The 21,074-nt window shown below is 44.0% G+C and overlaps 1 protein-coding gene across 4 annotated transcripts in view; it reads right to left on the bottom strand.

Moving 5' to 3' along the window:
- The window catches only part of cttnbp2nl (CTTNBP2 N-terminal like), a 56,208-nt gene that overhangs the window by 3,906 nt on the left and 31,228 nt on the right, over positions 1-21,074 (bottom strand). For 2 of the 4 annotated variants that reach the window (XM_033042805.1, XM_033042807.1), the window contains exons 3-5: positions 13,195-13,425; positions 9,499-9,606; positions 911-2,626 (exon numbers count right to left, since the gene is read on the bottom strand). In XM_033042805.1, the coding sequence (XP_032898696.1) occupies positions 929-2,626; positions 9,499-9,606; positions 13,195-13,425 (2,037 nt within the window). In that variant the 3' untranslated portion in view covers positions 911-928. Of the gene's footprint in view, positions 1-636; positions 2,627-9,498; positions 9,607-13,194; positions 13,426-21,074 lie in introns of those variants that run through there. The other 2 variants (XM_033042808.1, XM_033042806.1) reach the window with 2 other exon arrangements.

Here is a 21,074-nt window from a genome sequence, read left to right as displayed (position 1 = left end):
CGTTCTCCCTGTGACCGCATGGGTTTTCTCCGGGTGCTCCGGTTTCCTCCCACATTCCAAAGACGTTGGTAGAGAATGGTAAATTGCTCCTAGTGTGTAGGATAGTGCTAGTGTGCTGGTGATCGCTGGTAGGTGCAGACACGGTGGGCTGAAGGGCATGTTTTGACGCTGTACCTCTAAAGTCTAAAGTAAAGAACCAAAGTTGTTGTCAATTTGTTCACTGTGTCCACTGAAAGACCTCTCTATACCTGATGGCACTGTCATAATTCCTTACATGGAGGCTGGTTTACTCAGCAAAATGATTCTAGACAGATTTACAAAGTATATCATTTTCATTCCCTCTCAAACACCCTCCTATTTTACTTATGCCCTGTGGAACCCACAAATGTAACTTTACATGTATTATAAACAAATAAAATGTGATTGCTAGGTAGACAAAAATGCTGGAGAAACTCAGCGGGTGAGGCAGCATCTATGGAGCGAAGGAAATAGGCAACGTTTCAGGCCGAAACCCTTCTTCAGACAAATGTGATTGCTATCTTTTTTTTGGCGAATGGAGAAACCACAATTATGATATGCTATGGAATTTCTAAACACTTTGGGGGAATATTCAGCGATTCAATCCATTAACTAATGTTTGCCAATACTTAAAAGTATTTTATTAAATGGGATTTATGAATTTTTATTACATTTCATTTTGTTTAAATAACTTTTACCCACTATAACCTACAAATCAGCGTCCTTTGCATTTAGGACACAATGGTAAATATAAAAACACTAACAAGAAGTGAGAATCTACAATAGAATAATTGCTAAAGTTTGCAAATACAAAAATGCACTATAAATAATAAACGACAGTTAAAACTGCAATTATCTTAAAATCAAGGGAATAAAAATAGCATCAACTCACATCAGATTTGTACACAGCTTAACTACTGGTTGGTAGAAGTATATCAATCTCTTTATTGGATGGGGTGATCAAACTGTTATCCATACCACATGTATTTTGAAGGTCCACTGTGGCGTTACAAATATCCATTGAAATTGCTGAGAGCTTCATGGAGGCTGGAGGATTTGGTTCATTGGATACTATCCCCACTGGGACAATATGAAGTGACCTCTCAGCGCCATCCCCCGAACCCGTCACTGGGCTATGGTCCGAAGAGGGTTTTGACGATGAAACATCCTCGTGATTCCCTGTCTCACGCCAGTTGAAGAACCGCTGAGGTTGGGAGTTGGGAGTACTCGGCTCATTCTTTGCGGATTGGAGCGGTCCACCATCTCCGGCGGCTCTCCCCAACGGATGAGGCGAAGCTGGCGACTGCGCAAGACCGGGCTTTTTAGGGGGAATTGGCGGAGGGTTCCCTCGATCCACCCTTGGTGTTGTTGGCGATTTTATACCGGGTATCAGCGGGCTTTGCGGACTGGAGACCTTGGTGGGCGTTGGCGAGTGATTGGCCTCACCGACTGGCGTCTTTGTTGACGTGCCCAGCTGTCGATAGTCAGTGCCAAAAGGGGAATTATTTGGAGTTTTGAGGGTACTTGTCTGGCTTGTGAATCTAGAAAGGACTTGGGTCACGGTATTGCGGGCCAACTGTTTGGCAGCTGAGCTGTCCAAGGTAGTGGGGGACAGATCCCTAGGGGGAGGACTCTGCAAGCCGCCAGTCTGCTGATCTTGCTCTGCTTGAGCTTGGAATTTAAATCGAGCAGCATGGAACCTTTGATTCAGCCCAGCTTGGTAGGAGGACTGGAAACCGGTGGTGGGGCTCGCCGACCCAATTAGTCGCTTCGTCAGCACGGGGGACGAGCACGGTGAGGAGGAAACCGACGAGGCGGCGGACGAGTTGACCGTGTTGCTCGGAGAAAGGGAACTCCCGCCGGCGAGATGCGAGGCCAAACCAGTGGTCACAGCGGCCGTTCCGTTTTCAACAACGTGATCGGGTGCGGGAGAAGCCGGCTTGTTTTTACTCAGGAAAAAAACATCCGTCTCATTGTCGTCGGTTGACCGATCTTCACCATTGTTGCAAGTAAGTGTGCCACAATGCCCGTTTAAATGTGGAACAAGCGCCGATGGTTTAGACAATGTGCAATGATCCTGCTTTGCGTCATTTCTGTTCGTCACTTCCACATCTGGAAAATCTACTTGGCACGCTTTGCTTTTATTCGAGCCAGCCCCTTCGGACAAGCCTACTTCGTTCCCCACGGCTTTATTAGAGTTGTCTGCTCCACTTTTTAGCTCCTCAATCATTTTTTTAAAGTGCTCCGCTTCTTCACTGAGGGCTCGCGTTTGGTTCTCTTTACGGTTCAGTTTTGCCCTCAGCTGCTCCTTCTCAGTGTCAAACTCGGAGAGCTGCTTCTCCATTTGGGCTTCCTTCTGCAAGGCCCGTCTCTTCTCGACAATCAACTCATCCTCCAATTTACTGCTCCTCGCCAGCTCCTTCTCAAGCTTTAGTTTTAGCTCCGCAACTTTCTGCACTTCCTCCGCAGTCTTATGACTTGCTTTTTTGCATTCTTTCACCAACACTGCGGTTAGCTGCTTGTGGCGCGATCGTTCTTCTTCCAACTGCGCGGACATTTTCTTCTGCTCCTTTTCCACTCTCTTCACCTGCAACTTTTCAAATTCCAGCTATAAATACGTATTTTGGGGAAGGAAGAGACAAAAAAAAGACAAATATTTTAGTACATATATCAGTATTTCCCCCATTCCCAAGATTTTAGTTTAGTTTAGAGATACAGCACGGAACATGCCCTTCGGCCCACCGAGTCCGCCAATACTATCTTACACACTAGGGACAATTTACATTTACGTCATGCCAATTAACCTACAGACCTGGATGTCTTTGGAACGTTGGCGGAAACCGAAAATCTCAGGGAAAACCCACGCAGATCACGGGGAGAACCTACAAACTCCGTACAGACAAGCACCTCCTTGTCAGGATCGAACCCGGGTCTCTGGCGCTGTAAGGCAGTAGCTTAACTATGTCACCGTGCCCACGCCCGCTTCTTATCTTCTGTACATAAATTACTATTTGTCAAATATCTCTATTTTAAAATCAGTGTTTGTTTCTGTTACTTATCGCAAGGCTTCTATTTAAAATGTCGAACAAAAGAGAGGCTACAGCTGTATCTTTCGATTCATCTATAAATGAGCCAAAACATATAAGATTATTAATGGTTTGGACACGCTAGCGGCAGGAAACAGGGTCCCAATGTTGGTGGAGTCCAGAACCAGGGGCCACTGTTTAAGAATAAGGGGTAAGCCATTTAGAACAGAGATGAGGAAATACTTTTTCACACAGAGAGTTATGAGTGTGGAATTCTCTGCCTCAGAGGGCGGTGGAGGCCGGTTCTCTGGATGCTTTCACGAGAGAGTTAGATAGGGCTCTTAAAGGTAGCGGAGTCAGGGGATATGGGGAGAAGGCAGGAACGGGGTACTGATTGTGGGTGATCAGCCATGATCACATTGAATGGCGGTGCTGGCTCGAAGGTCCGAATGGCCTACTCCTGCACTTATTGTCTATTGAGCCCATTTGAGGAGAATGTTAGAAACCAAACCAACAAGAGAGGGGCAGGAACAGCTAGATTAGTAGTTCATTAGAATAACGTTAAGTATGACTTTAGATTCAAATAGAAAAAAATTATATTTTTACTAAACACTCAGTATTGTTTCATATACTGCTTATTCTGTTGCTACGGTTACTTGTCGGGGTTTGAAAACAAAGCGGGACATCATAATTTAACATTGAATACTAACAAGAAAGGCAACCATGAAATTGAACAATGACGTTATTAATCTAGCTACAAAAGAGTTTGAGCTGCGAGACATGTCCAATCACCACGTGATCAGGGTGCCTTTTATATTCAACAATGGAAGAATCAGCTGTGACACAGCACACTGGCGGAAGCTTAGTTCTCGTCTGCACAAAGTTAATTGTCATCCGAGTGCATCACCCTAAATATTTTTAATGCTTCATCAGATTCCACTCTTGTCCCCTTGTCCACTTCACTAAAGCTATCTGTCATAGCATGCAGCATGGAAACAGGTCCTATGGCCCAACTAGTCGATGCCGACCAAGATATCCCATCTAAGCTTTTACTCACGTTTAGCCCACATCCCTCAAACCCTTCGGTTACATACACCTGTCCAACTGTCTTTTAAATGTTGTTATAGTGCATGCCTCAACTACTTCGTCTGGCAGCTCATTCCACACACCCATTATTATCGAAGTGAAAACGTTGCCCCTCAGGTTCCTATTAAGTTTTTCCCCTCTCACCTGAAACTGATGTCCTTTGGTTCTTGATTCCCCTAACCCGAGCAAGACTCTGTGCACATCTGACCTTAACTATTGCAATAGGGTGTCACAAACTAATACACTGTCACAGGATAATTAGTAGGAAAGTTAAAAACATGATTACAATTTTGGAATAATAAACACCCAGCATGGAAACAGTCCCTTCGGCCCATCCCGTCCCTCCTGATCAAGATGTCCTATTTTAGCTAGTCCCATTTCCTCGCATTTGGCCCATATCCCTATAAATCTTTCTTATACGTGTACTGGTTCAAGTGTTTTTGAAATGTTGTTATTGAACCTGCCTCACTACCTCCCCTGGCAGTTCCTTCCATATACTCACCACTACTTTAGGAATCATTAGGATCATTAGATCATTAGGATCATTAGAATCATTAGGAATCATTAGCTAACTTAAAAGAAAAGGCGACGTTTTGAGTCGAGACCCTTCTTCAGACTGGTATGTGAACTGATTCAGCAGCAATGAGAATCACACACACACACACACACACCCAAAACCGCCATTGCAGGAATGAAGCTGGTTTAGACTGCACTGAATTTGTGTCTGCATCACACCAGCAGGTGGCTCAACATCGACCCAAATCACAAAAGGTATTATATGGAGTCATTCTTCCATGAATAATCTGTTGCCACAGATTTCCAGACTCCTGGTCGCATAGCAACCAATGAAATCAAAAACTATTAAATCAGGGTCATGATATTATTTAAAATACATAAATATACCCAGAGACCCGGGTACGATCCTGACTGTGGGTGCTGCCTGTACAGAGTTTGCACGTTCTCCCTGTGAACGCGTGGGTTTTCTCCGAGTGGTTGCGGTTTCCTCCCATATTCCAAACAAGTGTGGATTTGAAGATTAATTGGCTTCTGTAAATTGTCTCTAGTGTGTAGGATAGAACTAGTGTACAGGTAATCGTTGTTCAGTACAGACTTAGTGGGCTGAAGGGCCTGTTTCCACGCTGTATCTCTAAACTCAATATTCAGAATATTTAGTCATGGGCTTGTCTTCTAGGAAATATATTTTCTTGAAGGGAATTAGTTTATTTTGAATAAAAGCACAAACTTGGAGAATAATGTTTAATATTATGTCGATGCGAGGAACTGCAGATGTTGGTTTGCAAATTGAGGGTCTGAAGAAGGGTCCCAACCCAAAGCATTGTCCATCCATTTCCTCCACAGATGCTGCCTACCCCGCTGAGTTCCTCCAGCACTTTCTGTTTTGCTGATTAATATCATGTAGTTTTCATTTCATTTAAAGTGCTTTTTGAAGATCACTGCCCAGTACAGCAATGATATAGGGTCCAAGTAAGACAGAAATGCTGGAGAAACTCAGCGGATGAGGCAGCATCTATGGAGCCTCACCCGCTGAGTTTCTCCAGCATTTTTGTCTACCTTCGATTTTTCCAGCATCTGCATTTCATTCTTAAGCATAGGGTCCAAGTGGAGCGGGTGAGCCCTCGCTGGGGCTCGCCAGAGGGGAGCGTTCCGCTTTGCTGGCCCGCGGCAGCCGGCAGCCTGAAGCAGCGGTCTGCACAGCTCCAGCTGGTGCGGCGTCTACAGCCCGGGATCTCACGTTGGGGACCCGGGGGGAAGAAGAAGCTCCATCGGCCGGCCCGCGGACAACTTCTACCGTGGGTCCGGCATGGACTTACCATCACCCCTGGAGGGGAGCTTCGACCGCCGGCCCTACAGTCTGCGGTGCTTCTGGCTGCGGCGCGGCGGGAACTTTAAATCTTTGACCGCCGGCCTGCGGCCTACACCATCCTGAAGCCACGGTCTCCGGTGGGGAAGAGCCGATCCTGGACTTACCTTGACTTTACTTTGTTCTTTACCATCTGGACGCCCGCAGCAATGGCTGCGGAGGTGGAGGTCCCGACCACGGGGGAAAATGGAGGAGGACTGGCCAATTTCTGTGCCTTCCACCACAGTGATGAATGCTGTGGTGGATGTTTGTGTAAATTTTTTATTGTGGTTGTGTGTTCTTTATTATTGTACCGCTGCTGACAAAAAATCTGAATTTCCCTGAGGGGATCAATAAAGTATTTATTATTATTATTATTATTAAGTAAGACTCCCAGAGGTTCTTTTTGGTAGAAAAGGAGTGCGGAAGTGGAGAATGGGAGGTGGTCCTGCTGAAACATCCAAGCACTCTTGTATGAGCTGGGTCTGAAGAAGGGTCCCGACCCGAAACGTCACCCATCCTTTTTCTCCTGAGATGCTGCCTGACCCGCTGAGTTACTCCAGTACTTTGTGTCTATCTTCGGTATAAACCAGCACCTGCTGTTCCTTTCTACACAGGATTTTAAATGAATCTGATAGAGCTCGGTGGCGCAGCAGTAGAGTTTCTGCCTTACAGCGCCAGAGACCCGGGCTCGATCCTGACTACGGGTGCTCTCTGTGCAGAGTTTGTACGTTCTCCCAGTGACCTGCGTGGGTTTACTCCAAGATCTCCCGGTTTCCTCCCACACTCTAAAGATGTACAAGTTTGTAGGTTAATTGGCTTGGTATTAATGAAAATTGTCCCTAGTGTGTGTAGGGCAGTGTTAATGTGCGGGGATCGCTGGTCGGCGTGGACTCGGTGGGCAAAAGGACCTGTTTCCATACTGTATCTCTAAACTAAACCAAAGTAGGTTGATGGAGATAGACAGAAACAAAAAGTCTTCACATAGTGGAAAAGCACAGAAGAGGTTAATTATAAAGTTAGAAGGTATTTCTTCTCCTTAAGAATCATTACTTTCTCATAGGCTAGTCAAATATGTACTGGGCATTGAATGATGACAGTTCTTTAAAGAGAAACTTGATCATTTACTGAATGACAAAACAATTCCAGTTATTTAGGGAATGCTGTTACTTTGCTGTAATTAATGAAAAATAATGGCCTGCTTGGGTTTCAAGGTCTTCATTCAACCACTCCAAGAGTTACAGTTTCCAAAACATTTTCCTGAAGTGGCCACATTTTTTTTCCTATTTCCAGTTGTCTCGCAAGAATGTATACAGTTAGAAGATTTTTCCAATCAGATTCCATCACATCTAAAACTGCTACATAATGCAGTTGCTAGCTCTATTTGTGTAATGCAAGGTGCTAGTCCAGATTGTAAACAGCTCGTAAGGGAATACGTTACAAGCTTTTTCCATGTTTCTCTCTAAAAGACAATGAATAAATAACAACACAATGGGCTGTTGTGATGGCCAGAAATCCATGTTATAGCTGTAGAAGCAAAGACTGTGACATTCTCTTTTCCAGTGTTTTAGGGAGGTTTCTGACAAAGCGTGGCCAAGAAGCAGACAAGGGCAGCACAGTAGCGCAGTGGTAGGGTTGCTGCCTTACAGCGCCAGAGACCCGGGTTCTATCCTGACTTTGGATGCTGTCTGTACACGTTTTCCCTGTGACCACGTGGAATAGATAGGATAAATGCACAGAGTAGGTGAATCAAGAACCAGAGGGCATAGGTGTAAGGTGAGGGGGGGGGGGGGGAAGATTTAATAGGAACCCGAGGGGTAACTTTATTTTCCACACAAAGTATGGTGGGTGTATGGAACGTGCTGTTGGTGGAGGTAGTTGAGACAGGTGCAACGTTTAAAAAAACATTCAGATAGGTACAGGGATAGAACAGGTTTAGAGGGATATGGGGCCAGACGCAGGCAGGGGGGGGGGGGGGGGGGGCCTAGTGTAGATGGGCATGTTGGTCAGCATGGGCAAGTTGGGTCGAAGGGCCTGTCTCCATGCTGTATGACTATAAAACCACCAAAAGCAATTCATTTCAACTTCAGGACTTCCACATGTACAGAAATACAGAAGTTGGGAAGTAACGTTAACGAACGGCAACACTTTCAACGTAACATTTGGACATCATAACTACAGTGCGGCCTAATCAGATCCCGTTTAGTGGCTGACTGTAGAAGAACTGTGCTTGTGCCACTGCAGCCACTGCGGGAGCGGTTCGGTGAATGAGATCACAGTACTGGGAAGACGTGTGGTGAATGAGGTGGAGACCAGTGGAGCAAGCTCTCACAGCACTAATTACCATTGACTGTTGGTGAAAGCAAAAAAAAATATTGGTATTAAGTTAAAATTTTAGAATTGGGGCATAGTGGTGCAACTGGTAGAGTTGCTGCCTTACAACACCCGAGACTCAGGTTCGATCCTGACTACGGGTGCGATCCTGACTATGGGGGTTGTCTGTGTGGAATTTGTACGTTCTCCCTGTGACCACGTGGGTTTTCTCCGGGTGCTAAGGTTTCCTCCCACACTCCAAAGACGTGCAAGTTTGTCGGTTACTTGGGTTCGGTAAAAATTGTAAATTGTCTCTAGTGTGTAGAATAGTACAAGCGTATGGGGCGATTGCTGGTCGGCGCAGACTGGATGGGTCAAAGGGCTTGTTTCTGCACTGTATCTCTAACGTCTAAAGTCTAAAATCTCTAAAGTAAAGTCTAGAGTTTGTTAACGTTGGCTAGATCACGGAAAGACACAAAATACCGCAGTAACTTAGAGGGTCAGGCAACATCCCTATAGAAAATGGATAGGTGATGTTTCGAGTCAGGACCCTTCTGTGGCTAGATCATACAACCCAGTTAGATGTGGCATGTGCCCCACTATCTTTCAAAAAGTTTGCTCACTCTAACCCGCTAAACCATTTCAAGTCTCCTCCAAAAAGATAATGGGATACATGCACTTCTTTGTTCTTTTTTCACTCTTCCAATTCTTCTTGGGCTTACTGTCAATTTCTGTTTTAGTGTTTCATAGTTGAGACCTTGAGATTGTGTTTAAAAGACACAAAATGCTGGAGTAACTCTGCGGGACAGGCAGCATCTCTGGAGAGAAGGAATGGGTGATGTTTCGGGTCGAGACCCTCAAGGGTCTTCCTTCTCGATTTGAAACATCTCTCCAGAGATGCTGCCTGTCCCGCCGAATTACTCCAGCATTTTGTGCCTATCTTTGGTGTAAACCAGCATCTGCAATTCCTTCCTTCACACAGAGTGTGGTGGGAATATGGAATGAGCTTCCAGAGGCCAGTACTATAGCAACGTTTAAAAGACATTTGGACAGGTACATTGATAGGAAAGGTTCTGAGGGATATGGGCTAAATGTGGGCAGGTGGGGACTAGCAGAGACGGGGCAATTTTGGTCAGCATAGACAAGATGGGGCTGTTTCTATGCGGTGTGACCCCAAGACACACTTCTCCGTACCTGTTGTGTGAGCCGTTCTCGTTCCTTCTCCAGCATGTAAGTCACGTCATCGCCTTCAGCCGTGTCCTGGGCATGTCTTCGCCTCTCCTCTTCCAAGTCCAAAATAACCTAGAAAATGAAATTGCATTAAAAAAAAAAACCCAATCAGTTTTAAATTCCTGCATTTTGTGACAGGCACCTTATAATGCCGCAAGTTGCATTCAAGAGCCACTGTATTAGTAACTCTACAAATGTCTGAAACACTGATTCTGCAATTTGTTATCCACTACATTTTGTTAATCTGACATAAGCATGCAACCGCCTGGCTGTAATTTGTTCCATTTAGACATACAGCGTAGAAACGGCTCGGTGGGGCAGCGGTAGAGTTGCTGCCTTACAGCGCGTGCGGCACCGGAGACCCGGGTTTGATCCTGACAATAGGTGCTTTCAGTACGGAGTTTCTACGATCACCCCGTGACCACGTGGGCTTTCACCGAGATCTTCGGTTTCCTCCCACACTCCAAAGACGTACGGGAAGGTAAATTGGCTTGGTATAAGTGTACGTTGTCTCTAGTGTGTGTATGATAGTGTTAATGTGCGTGGATTACTGGTCGGTGCGGACTCGGTGGGCCGAAGGGCCCATTTCTGCACTGTATCTCTAAACTAAAGAGGCTCATCAGCCCATCGAGACCAATGTGACCAACCATTACTCGTACAGTAGTTCTACCCTACACCCCAAGGACAGTTTGTAGAAGCCAATTACCCCACAAACTTGCACGTCTTTGGAGTATGGGGGGGAAACCGGAGAAAACCCACCTGGTCCCAGGTACAATGTACAAACTCCATACAGACAGCACCCGGTGTCAGGATCGAACCCGGGTCTTTGAAGCTGTAAGGCAACAACTCTACTGCTGCACCACCGTGCTGTCCCTACTGAAGGGTCTGCCCGTAACCTAAAGTGTATTCCTGATCTTTTAACCTAACTCATTGCAGACATTGAAATTTTTCTCTGTAACTGTAACGTTATAATGTTTAAGATTATATTCAACACTTTGGTAGTTTTCTCTTTGTACTTGTGTTGTACTTGGGTTAACTGTACTCATGTGCAGTACGATTTGACTGGGCAGCACACAAAGGTTTTCAATGTGTCTCTGTACATGTGACAAGAATAACACAGCCATTCATATTCCTCAAGCCTAATTAAAGTATTAGTTAAGTTCTATTTAAAACACCCCATTTCCAAATGGAGACCATGATCTGGAGGTTTGTGGAGCCCAAATAGATAGCCTAAAAAAACTGTAAGGATAGATCATGTACTGTGTATGTATTTGAAGAGTATTGAAGGCTTATCCAGAAGGGACGGCACGGTGGTACAGCGGTAGAGTTGCTGTCTACCTGGGTTCAATCCTGACTAACGGTACTGTCTGTACAGAGTTTGTACATTCGCCCTGTGACTGCGTGGGTATTCTCCCCGCAGTTCTCCAGTTTGATCCCACACTCCAAAGGCGTACAGGTTGTAGGTTAATTGGCTATAATAAAATTGTAAAAGAGTCCCTGGCGCTAGTGTACAGGATGGGGTGGAAGATTGCAACCTTCACGTGGTCCGCCCTGTTTCGATGAATGTAATCAACTCGACGTGCACAAACAGAAGATCAAATAGAACAAGTTGTCCTACAACTTTAGGCTGTGCACGCCACATGAAAGAAGAAGTGTACAAGATGGTCGGCGTGGACTCGGTGGGCCAAAGGGCCTGTTTCTGTGCTGTATCTCTAAACTAAAGTAAACTGATTAAAGGAGTCTGAAGAGGGGCTTCGACCCGAAACGTTGCCTATTTCCTTCACTCTATAGATGCTGCCTCACCCGCTGAGTTTCTCCAGCATTTTTGTCTACCTTCGATTTTCCAGCATCTGCAGTTCCTTCTTAAACAAAGGAGCTCATATGGCTGGTAAAGAGAACTATTCTCCTGTATTACGAGAGCCCAGCACAAAAAGCCACTACAAAATTAGTGGGGATGGCAAACATTTCTACAGTACATCCGAAACCTTAAAAATAAAAAAAAATAAAAAAATTAAGACTGAGATTAATAATTTTTTTAAATTAGGCAACAATGGGAAAGATTATGGAACCAAGGATGTAGTGAGATACATATCAACCATGATCAAATTTGATTTGGGACTGAATGGCCTACATTTCGTTTCTATGGTTTGAGTAAGCAGTTTTTTTGGAGGGGAGAGCAGACAGCTAGACTGCAGAGTATTTGGTTTCATTAGCCCAAAGCCAAACAGATGTCTTGGATTTCCTGACAAAGCTTGCAAAAATAATAAATAAAATGCATATCTTCACAAAAAAATAATTTTGAACAGAAAATCTGCCTACTGTTCTCCCAAGTCAGCTTTGCCCTTGAAACACAATTGCTGCCTGTATTTCAACTTGGAGGTATTCGCCATCTCATTAACACTGACAATAGCTTGATTCCAAGATAACAGAGTGCCAGATTAAATATGTGCACATATATATACTTTAGTAGACACAAAATGCTGGAGTAACTCAGCGGGCGAGGCAGCATCGAGATGCTGCCTCACCCGCTGAGTTACTGCAGCATTTTGTGTCTACCTTCGATTTTACCAGCATCTGCAGTTCTTTCTTAAACACATATATTTTAGTGCAGTCCTTTGTGATTAATCCACACCGCACAGTTGCAATCTCCACCGTCAGCATTGTGGTAAATTGAGAGATCTTTTGGATGCCGTTTACAGTGGATGTATTGTGTATGTAATTAATGGGAGAACAACCATGAGTCTGCACTATGTTATTGAAGAGGAATTTTCTGTCTTAATTATTGTGTGCAGTGTCGTCTTCTCCTCCTTTCAACTTGCTGTAATATCTTGAACTTCTAACATAAAGAAGCCACCTGCACCAATCAGTGTAGAATGCAGCAAAAAGTAGGGTATCGTCAAAGTAGGGGAGTTGACTTCATTACGTTTATACAGGTCCAACACCGATTTTCCGGCACTCCCGGTTCCAGTGCCTTTCTGGATTATCCGTTTTGCCAGATCAACAGAGGTCACGCCCTCCGAGTGGAGTCCAATGGTATCAGAATGGCCCGCGTGGGTAGCTGAGGTGCCGAGAAACCGGCCCGCAGAGTCGGCTATGGGAACGGATCTGCCAGCTCCGGCGTTCCAGATCCCCGGCTGCAGGGGACAAATTTAATTGCCGATCGGTCGCGGAATTCCCGATGAGGTCGAGATCGACCGCCTCACCCAGTCTAGGCGCCACATTTTCAGGGAGCCTTCCGTGAGGGATTTCAAATATGCTCTCATAACTTTGCCCAGATTAAAGGAGATCCCAGACCACCAGTTGACAGAAAGTCGGGGGGGGGTGGACTTGCAAATCTGGATGCATCCAGATGCATTAAGGTCACATAAGGACCACGATTCCACATGAGAAAATCTGAAGACATCTCTGGGAAGTTCACCCAATATCCCGGCCAACTTTATTCCTTAATCATTAAAAGTAAAACTTACTGTCTGGAGAACATTGCTGGACTCAAATTGGCCGACACTCTCCCTTACACTACCAACAACTGCACTGCAAAAATAATTAGTTATGAATTGCTTCATGGTGACACTAGCCTATATTCCCATTAACTTTAGAAGTTCCTTGAAATGAGAAGAACTTATTATGCGAAGCCTCGTGCAAGATAACATTTTATAATACCTTTCTGTGTCGGCTCTCCGCGGCAGCCAACTGGGATATCATCCGATCTTGCATCTTCTTGCATTGTGTCATCACTACTTTGAGCACAGACAGCGGGTTCGTGCACACGGGCTGCTTGTCAACATGAGCCCCGTCATGGATTGACTCACAGTCCCTTTGCAGAGCAAGGAACGGGTCACTGATGTCATACTTTCCATAGCGTTCTTGGATAAAACAATCTTTTTGTTGTGCCTGTAACCAACCAGACCATACTTAAGTTAGTCAAGAGTATTTTATTGCCATACGTCAAGAAGTGGTACAATTGAAATTCTTACTTGCAGACATATTACATGTGTCTGCCAATGCAAAAAACATTTTTCACACAGAGAGTGGTGAGTCTCTGGAACTCTCTGCCACAGAAGGTAGTTGAGGCCAGTTCATTGGCTATATTTAAGAGGGAGTTAGATGTGGCCCTTGTGGCCAAAGTGATCAGGGGGTATGGAGAGAAGGCAGGTACAGGATACTGAGTTGGATGATCAGCCATGATCATATTGAATGGCTGTGCAGGCTCGAAGGGCCGAATGGCCTACTCCTGCATTTATGTTTCTATACAGATATGTAAACATAGTACTCTGTAAACATCATAATAAGCAACAAAAAAAATGTTCAGTATAAATCTGATCTTGTTGCTCCAGTTTCCTCCCACATTCCAAAGAAGTGCAGGTTGCAGGTTAATTGGCTTATTTAACTTGCCCCTCGTGTGTAGGATGCTTAAGTGGGATAACCTAGAACCAGTGAACGGGTGATCGATGGCTGGCGTGGACTCGGTGGGCCGAAGGGCCTGTTTCCTCAGTGTATCTCTATATTAATTAAGTTAGTATAAATTTTCCATATGGTTTATAAACCTATACGACCCTACACTATGCTTTTATACAAAAAAGTTAAAAATGTTTGGAAATATATATCAGATTCGTGCTTTTGATTCAGCATCGTACTTTCATACCAAATAATTGTGAGATGACAAAGTGGTCAACATTTAGGCAACACTTTTTAAAACAAAATAATAGGGTAGTGGACTTTGATAGAAAATGATTCAGTACCTTGGCTGTATTTAGAGATTTTTCAAAAAAGTATTTTTGTTGGAGCCTATGATTAAAATGTGTTGTGATTTATCCTGGAATATTAAATCAATAGAAAGTCCAACGGGCACAATTACAGAACTGTAAATTATCGTGAAGTTAATGAAGCAGAATTTGCACTTCGTAATAAATTTCAGCCCGCAGCCAACAGTTTCACTCGAGCTTATTACCACCAGGAATACTGTTCCCAATGGGCAACATAAATCTAGGATAGGTCCCAGAGATCATCTTCTGGCCAATTTAGTGTTCATACAGCAAGCGTGAATCACATTTGTGGCAGTTTTTGCAATGTTTCCAAAATCACTATTCAACTTGCAAGCTTTTAATTATAAAAATGAGTAATTAAAAAAAAAAAGCATTGTCAAAATGGGGCATGGTGGCGCAGCCGTAGAGTTGCTGCCTTACAGCACTTGCAGCGCCCAGACTCGGGTTCGATCCCGACTACAGGTGCTGTCTGTACGGAGTTTGTACGTTCACCCCGTGACCGCATAGGTTTTCTCCGAGATCTTCGGTTTCCTCTCACACTCCAAAGACGTACAGGTTTGTAGGTTAATTGGCTTGGTATAAATGTAAACATTGTCCCTAGTGTGTGTAGGGTAGTGTTAATGAGCGGGGATCGCTGGTTGGTGCGGATTCGATGGGCCAAAGGGCCTGTGTCCGCACTGTATCTCTAAACTAAAATATAGTTGAGTTTAGGAATAAAGTCTCTCTCTTATGCCCCAATCCCACTTAGGAAACCTGAACGGAAACCTCTGGAGACTTTGCGCCCCACCCAAGGATTCCGTGCGGTTCCCGGAGGTTGCAGGTAGTGGAAGCAGGTAGGGAGACTGACAAAAACCTCCGGGAACCGCACAGAAACCTTGGGTGGGGCGCAAAGTCTCCAGATGTTTCCGTTCAGGTTTCCTAGGTGGGACAGGGGCATAAGTCAACAATCATACTCAGTTCTGATTTCACTTTATAACACAATCAAACTCGAGAATTACATTCAAAGTGCTGGCTGGAGTAACTCAACGAGACAGGCAGTATCTCGCCGATATTTTGGGTCGGAACACTTCTTCAGACCTCTTCTTTCACCCATGTTCATCAGATTCTGCCCGACTCACTGAGTGACTCCAGCACTGTGTGTGTCTTTTTTTGTAAAACGGCATCTGTATTTCCTGGTATCTACATCCAGAAATACATGCGCATCCATCCATTTGTTTCTTGGTGCTTTCTCAAATCATTTTCATGGGGCTCTTTTGTGGGAACATTGAGCAACGTCTAACGCCTGCAGGCAAGGTAGGAAACTCTTAAGATTTGTCAGACAGCAAACATTTCTTAACTGTCCCAATACATCAAGAATAGTGTTTCCAACTTAATAATAATGCAGTAACAAAAGATGGAACACAGCATTAAATGGTACAAACATATTTAGACTTGAGAGATGCAATGTGGAAACTGGCTCTTTGGCCCACCGAGTCCATGTCGACCAGCGATCACCCTGTACACACTAGCACTATCTTACTCACACACTAGGGACAATTTACAATTTTACCAAAGCCAATTAACCTACAAACCTGTATATCTTTGAAGTGTGGGAGGAAACCAGAGCATCTGGAGAAAAAACACATGGTCACAGGGAGAAACATAGAATCATAGGTGCAGGAGTAGGCCTTTCGAGCCAGCACCACCATTCAATATGATCATGGCTGATCATCTAAAATCAGTACGGCGTTCTTACTTCTTCCCCATATCCCTTGATTCCTTTAGCCCTAAGAGCTAAATCTATCTCTAACTCCTACAATCAGCACCCGTAGTCAGGATTGAACCCGGGTCTCTGGTGCTGTAAGGCAACAACTCTACCGCTGTGCCACTGAACTGATTTGATAGTATTAAAGGCCCCTTTTGTAAATTTGAGGGGTTTTAAAAACAAAGGGATGCCAATTTATTAACTGAGAGAGAGGCAGGAGCTGAAAATCAGTTGGACTTATTTAACACAAACTAAGGAGACTTCTTGCAGTTCAAAGCCTACTTTGAGATTGATGATCAGCCACTTCTGTCGAGTCTATGCTGCCAGCTGGATAAAGATGATCCTAAATCAATCTGTGGTTTTACAGCACGGTGGATTAAGTCTCCCAACTTGCACAACATTATCTAGGCCAAAGAGCCAATTGAGTTGGAACAGACAGTTCTGATCAGATTCAGTCATATTTCCTTTAAATTTTGAACTGCCAGAGGCCACGGAAACTAAATCACAACAGCATAGAACAACATAGAATAATACAGCGCAGGAACAGGCCCGTAGGCCACAATGTCTGCGCTGAATATATGCACACAATCCATATCCCTCCATATCCATGTGTTAATCTGAAATCTTCTTAAATGCCACTATCATATCTGCTTCAACCACCAACACCCCAGGCACCCATCACCCTCCGAGTAAAAAAGAAATGTCCCGCACATATCTTTTAAACTTTGACTGGGCAGGAAATAGCCGATTTCCTTCTTAAAAGACCAGGCTTTACAAAATTCTGGCAGCTTTTATCATAGTTCGAGGTTTTTGGATTCAAACGCACAAATTGTCACGGTATTGCTGAACCATTTTAAGATGATTGCTTGGGAACCGGAGGGAAAGATAATTTGTCCAGCATCATAACAACCTTGATGTAGAATTCTATTTCCAGAGTAGGGGAATCGAGAACCAGAGGACGTGGGTTTAAGGTGAGGGGGGTAAGATTTAATAAGAATCTGAGGGGGTAAAGGGTTGTAGGTGTATGGAACGAGCTGCCAGAGGAGGTAGTTGAGGCAGGTACTGTCGTAAAGTTCAGGAAACATTTAGACAGGTACATAGATGGGATAGGTTTGGAGGGATATGGGCCAAATGCAGGAGGGTGGGACATGTTGGTCAGCATGGCCAAGTTGGGCCGAAGGGCCTGTTTTCACGCTGTAAGACCCTATGACTCTATTTGGTCATTGAATGCCTTTATTTATTTTTTTAAATAGAGTTTTGGTAAAATCCAATTCATGGGTCATCACTTTGAACTTTTAAGATGGTAGATAATCTCTGAGCAGCAAGCTCAATATGACTTACCTTTCCGCATCATCCCAGTACCTATCCCATTAAGCCCTACAATAACTGTAACTAATTGTCCAGGTTTTTCATGTTTCACAGAGACAGATACATACTGATTTACTGCAGATTATTTTACATTTATGAAGAGACTGATGCAAACATGAACTTTACTATCATTTCTTTCATCAAAATTACAAGAGACACAATGATTTTGCAATGGATATCCAATGCTATTTTCGTCTGTATAACATTTAACAAAATGTTTAATGTATTATTGTAACGTTTAAGAAACATTTAGACTGGACTGGACAGATTTAGAGGGGTAAAGGGCCAAAGTCAAGCAGGTGGGACAAGTGTAGATGGGACATATTGGTCAGTGTGGCAAAATTGACCGAAAGGCCTGTTTCATCGCTGTATGAATATTTAATCTCCATTTATTCACACCAACTAGATCAGTGAGTCATTAAGGTTATGCTTCTTTTTCTTCTTCTTCTTCTTCGAGTCCACACACAAGATTAGAAGTTGCTCAGCCAGAGCTGAACATGCTTCTCGGCATCTGCATACAATGGTGACTGTCTTGTGCTTCTTGTGCGTGGCGCTGGAAAGATTGGTGGAAACAGGGCCGCGACGTGAACGCTCTTTCCTTGACCCCAATACAAACTGCTGAAACGTAGGTAGAATGTTTCTCTGTTATCTGACATTTAATTACTAAAGAATGCAGCCCATCTGATGCTAATCATCACTTAAAAACAGTAATGCATTTTCACTTTGATATACAATAAGCATTTTGTTGTCTCTGTACCGTACACTGCACAATGACAATAAAGTTTGAATCTGAATCTGAATCTGTTGTGGTTTATTTCGATTGAGACTAACCTAAAAACGGGTTCTTTTTAACCTGCACCTGAGAAACTCTGATTTTAGATAAGTATTTCTTGTCAAACATATTTTTGCCATGATATCAATCACCACTACTATGAGGAAGAAATGTGGACAAATAAATTCTTCTTGAGAACATGTGGCGTTGAACTACTGGAAATTTGTGCCTTTCTTCACATTGAGCCTCTGTGCTGCAAAGTTCAAAGGCATCATACTCAAATGAGCATATTAGAATGCATAATTCATCATAGTTCAGTTTAGAGATACAGCACGAACACAGGCGCTTCGGCCCACCGAGTCCGCACTGACCAGCGATCCCCATACACTAGCACTATCCTACACACGAGGGACAATTTACAATTTTACCAAAGCCAATTAACCTACAAACTTGTACGTCTTTGGAGTGTGGGAGGAAACCGAAGCACCCGGAGAAAACCCAGGCAGTCACAGGGAGAACGTACAAACTCCATACCGACAGCACCTGTCGTCAGGATTGAACCGCCTCTCTGGTGTTGTAAGACAGTAACTCTACCGCTGCGCTTCTGTGCTGCCTGGATCGTTATCTTTCACAATTTCAGTTTAAAAACCCGTCAGAACTGGTGACTCAAAAGAATGTACTCTGTACAAAGTCAGGAATGTTATATCGCTATTTTATAGGAACCAGAAGGGTAACTTATTCATGCAAAGGGTGGTAGGTGTATGGAACAAGCTGCCGGAGGAGTAGTTGAGGTAGGTACTATTGTAACGTTTAAGAAACATTTAGACAGGTACATGAATAGGAGCAGTTTAGAGAGATACATGAATACAGGTACATGAATACGATAGGTTTAGAGAGATATGGGCCAAATGCAGGCAGGTGGGACTAGTGTAGATGGGACATGTTGGCCAGTGTGAGCAAGTTGGGCCGAAGGGCCTGCTTCCACGCTGTAAGACTCTATGACCCAAGACATTATATTATGTGCCTGCTAAAATTTAGTTGCACGTTGCTTTAAAGATAGAATATCCAAGTCCTTCTGCATAAACACAGGGCGAGTTCATACCGAGATCAATCAACATGCTAAATTTTGGCACTGCCTCTCGAGGATTTTTTTCCTGGAACCCAGATCAGAACACAACATGCACATAACGAGTCGGGGAGGAAAGAGATGGTGGAGATGGTGGACATGGTCCCAGATTTGTCACTCTTTGGTACATAAAAGGTATTTCTTGACATCACTAGCGTTAAATGTCTCAGATTCTCTCAATGAGGAAAACAATTTTCCTTTTATGTCTTCAGTGAACTTTAGTTTAGTTTAGAGATACGACATGGAAACAGGCCCTTCGGCCCACCAAGACCAAACTGACCATCGACCACCCATTCACACTAGTTCTATGTTATCCCACTTTTGCATCCATTCCTTACACACGAGGGCCAAATTTACAGATGCCTACTGACCCGCATGGCTCTGGGATGTGGGACGAAACCGGAGCGCCCGGAGATATCCCACGTGGTTATGGGGAGAATGCACAAACTCGGCACCGACAGCACCCGAGGTCAGGATCAAACCCGGGTCTCTGGCACTGTGGGGCAGTGGCTCTCTCAGCTGCGACACCGTGCTGCCCACTCCTTTGTTATTTAAAAAACTCTTATATGACTATCCCCGACACATATATAGCTCAAAGGGACCAATCTTCAACCAGGCCACAGAATGCAGGCTGCCGAGCCTTAAAAAGCTATCAATATCTCTCCTGGGACTGCTTAAGAATGAAGGTAGTTGACCAGATGGAGCCTGATTAAGGAAAGTACAATGAGAAAAATGTTCCTATTGTCCCAAGCACTCATGCAGGGTTTTAACAGTTTGTTTCACAGCTGCTGCTCAACCTGCTGAGTTCCTCCAGCATTTTCTTTAAGATGACCCAAAGTAATCGAATTGGTGATGATTATAAAGAGAAAAATAAACTCAATGGAGAGTAACAGTTCATACTGAATGCTCTGCTCAATAATTCTGCATAGGGAGTTATCCACTGTGTTTAGGTTGGGCAAGTGTTAACTTTTTGGTGCTTCCATTATTCATAATACAGAAAATACATATTTCATAATACAGAAAATCTTCCAGGTGGCTGAAATACTGAAATAAATGTCAAATGCTGGAGGAGCTCAGTATTTTGTGCATACAATAAATAATATTAATAAATAATACAGACCCAAATCAAATATTGATTTAAATCTGTGTTACTGATTTTGTAACCAACTCCTTGTACAGACACAAAATGCTGGACAGGCAGCATCTCAGGAGCAAAGAAATAGGTGACGTTACGGAGGTGAGGAAAATCCTGACTACGTGTGCTGTTTGTACGGATTCTGTACGTTCTCCCCGTGACCTGCCTGGGTTTTTTTTTCAGGATCCCCGGTTTCCTCCCACACTCCAAAGACGTACAGGTTTGTAAGTTAATTAGCTTGGTATAATTGTAAATTGTCCCAACTGTGTGTAGATAGCACAATGTGCGGTGGTTGCTGGTCGGCGCGGACTTGGTGGGACAAAGCGCCTATTTCCGCGCTGTATCTCCAACCTAAACTAAATCAGGGCCAGAAACAGATGACCTCAGGAAGATTGGTCGATAATGGCCAATTGTTGGTTAGGGTAGGTGTGCAGGGTTGGGGACATTACAGATGAAAAAAACAAAGATCCGGGAAGAAGACTAGAAGGAAGAGTCATTGGGAAGACCAGGGTGTAGACAGGAAAAGAGCGCCAAGAAACGGATAAAACCAAAGCGCCAGGGAGAAGATCAACAATACTAAAGAGAAGAGGAAATTGTGAGAGGCAAGCCAGGAGATGGTTCATAATAAGTTC

Source organism: Amblyraja radiata, chromosome 24 (genome assembly GCF_010909765.2).
Source record: "Amblyraja radiata isolate CabotCenter1 chromosome 24, sAmbRad1.1.pri, whole genome shotgun sequence".
NCBI classification, from domain to species: Eukaryota; Metazoa; Chordata; class Chondrichthyes; order Rajiformes; family Rajidae; genus Amblyraja; species Amblyraja radiata.
This window is presented reverse-complemented; position numbering and strand designations above follow the sequence as displayed.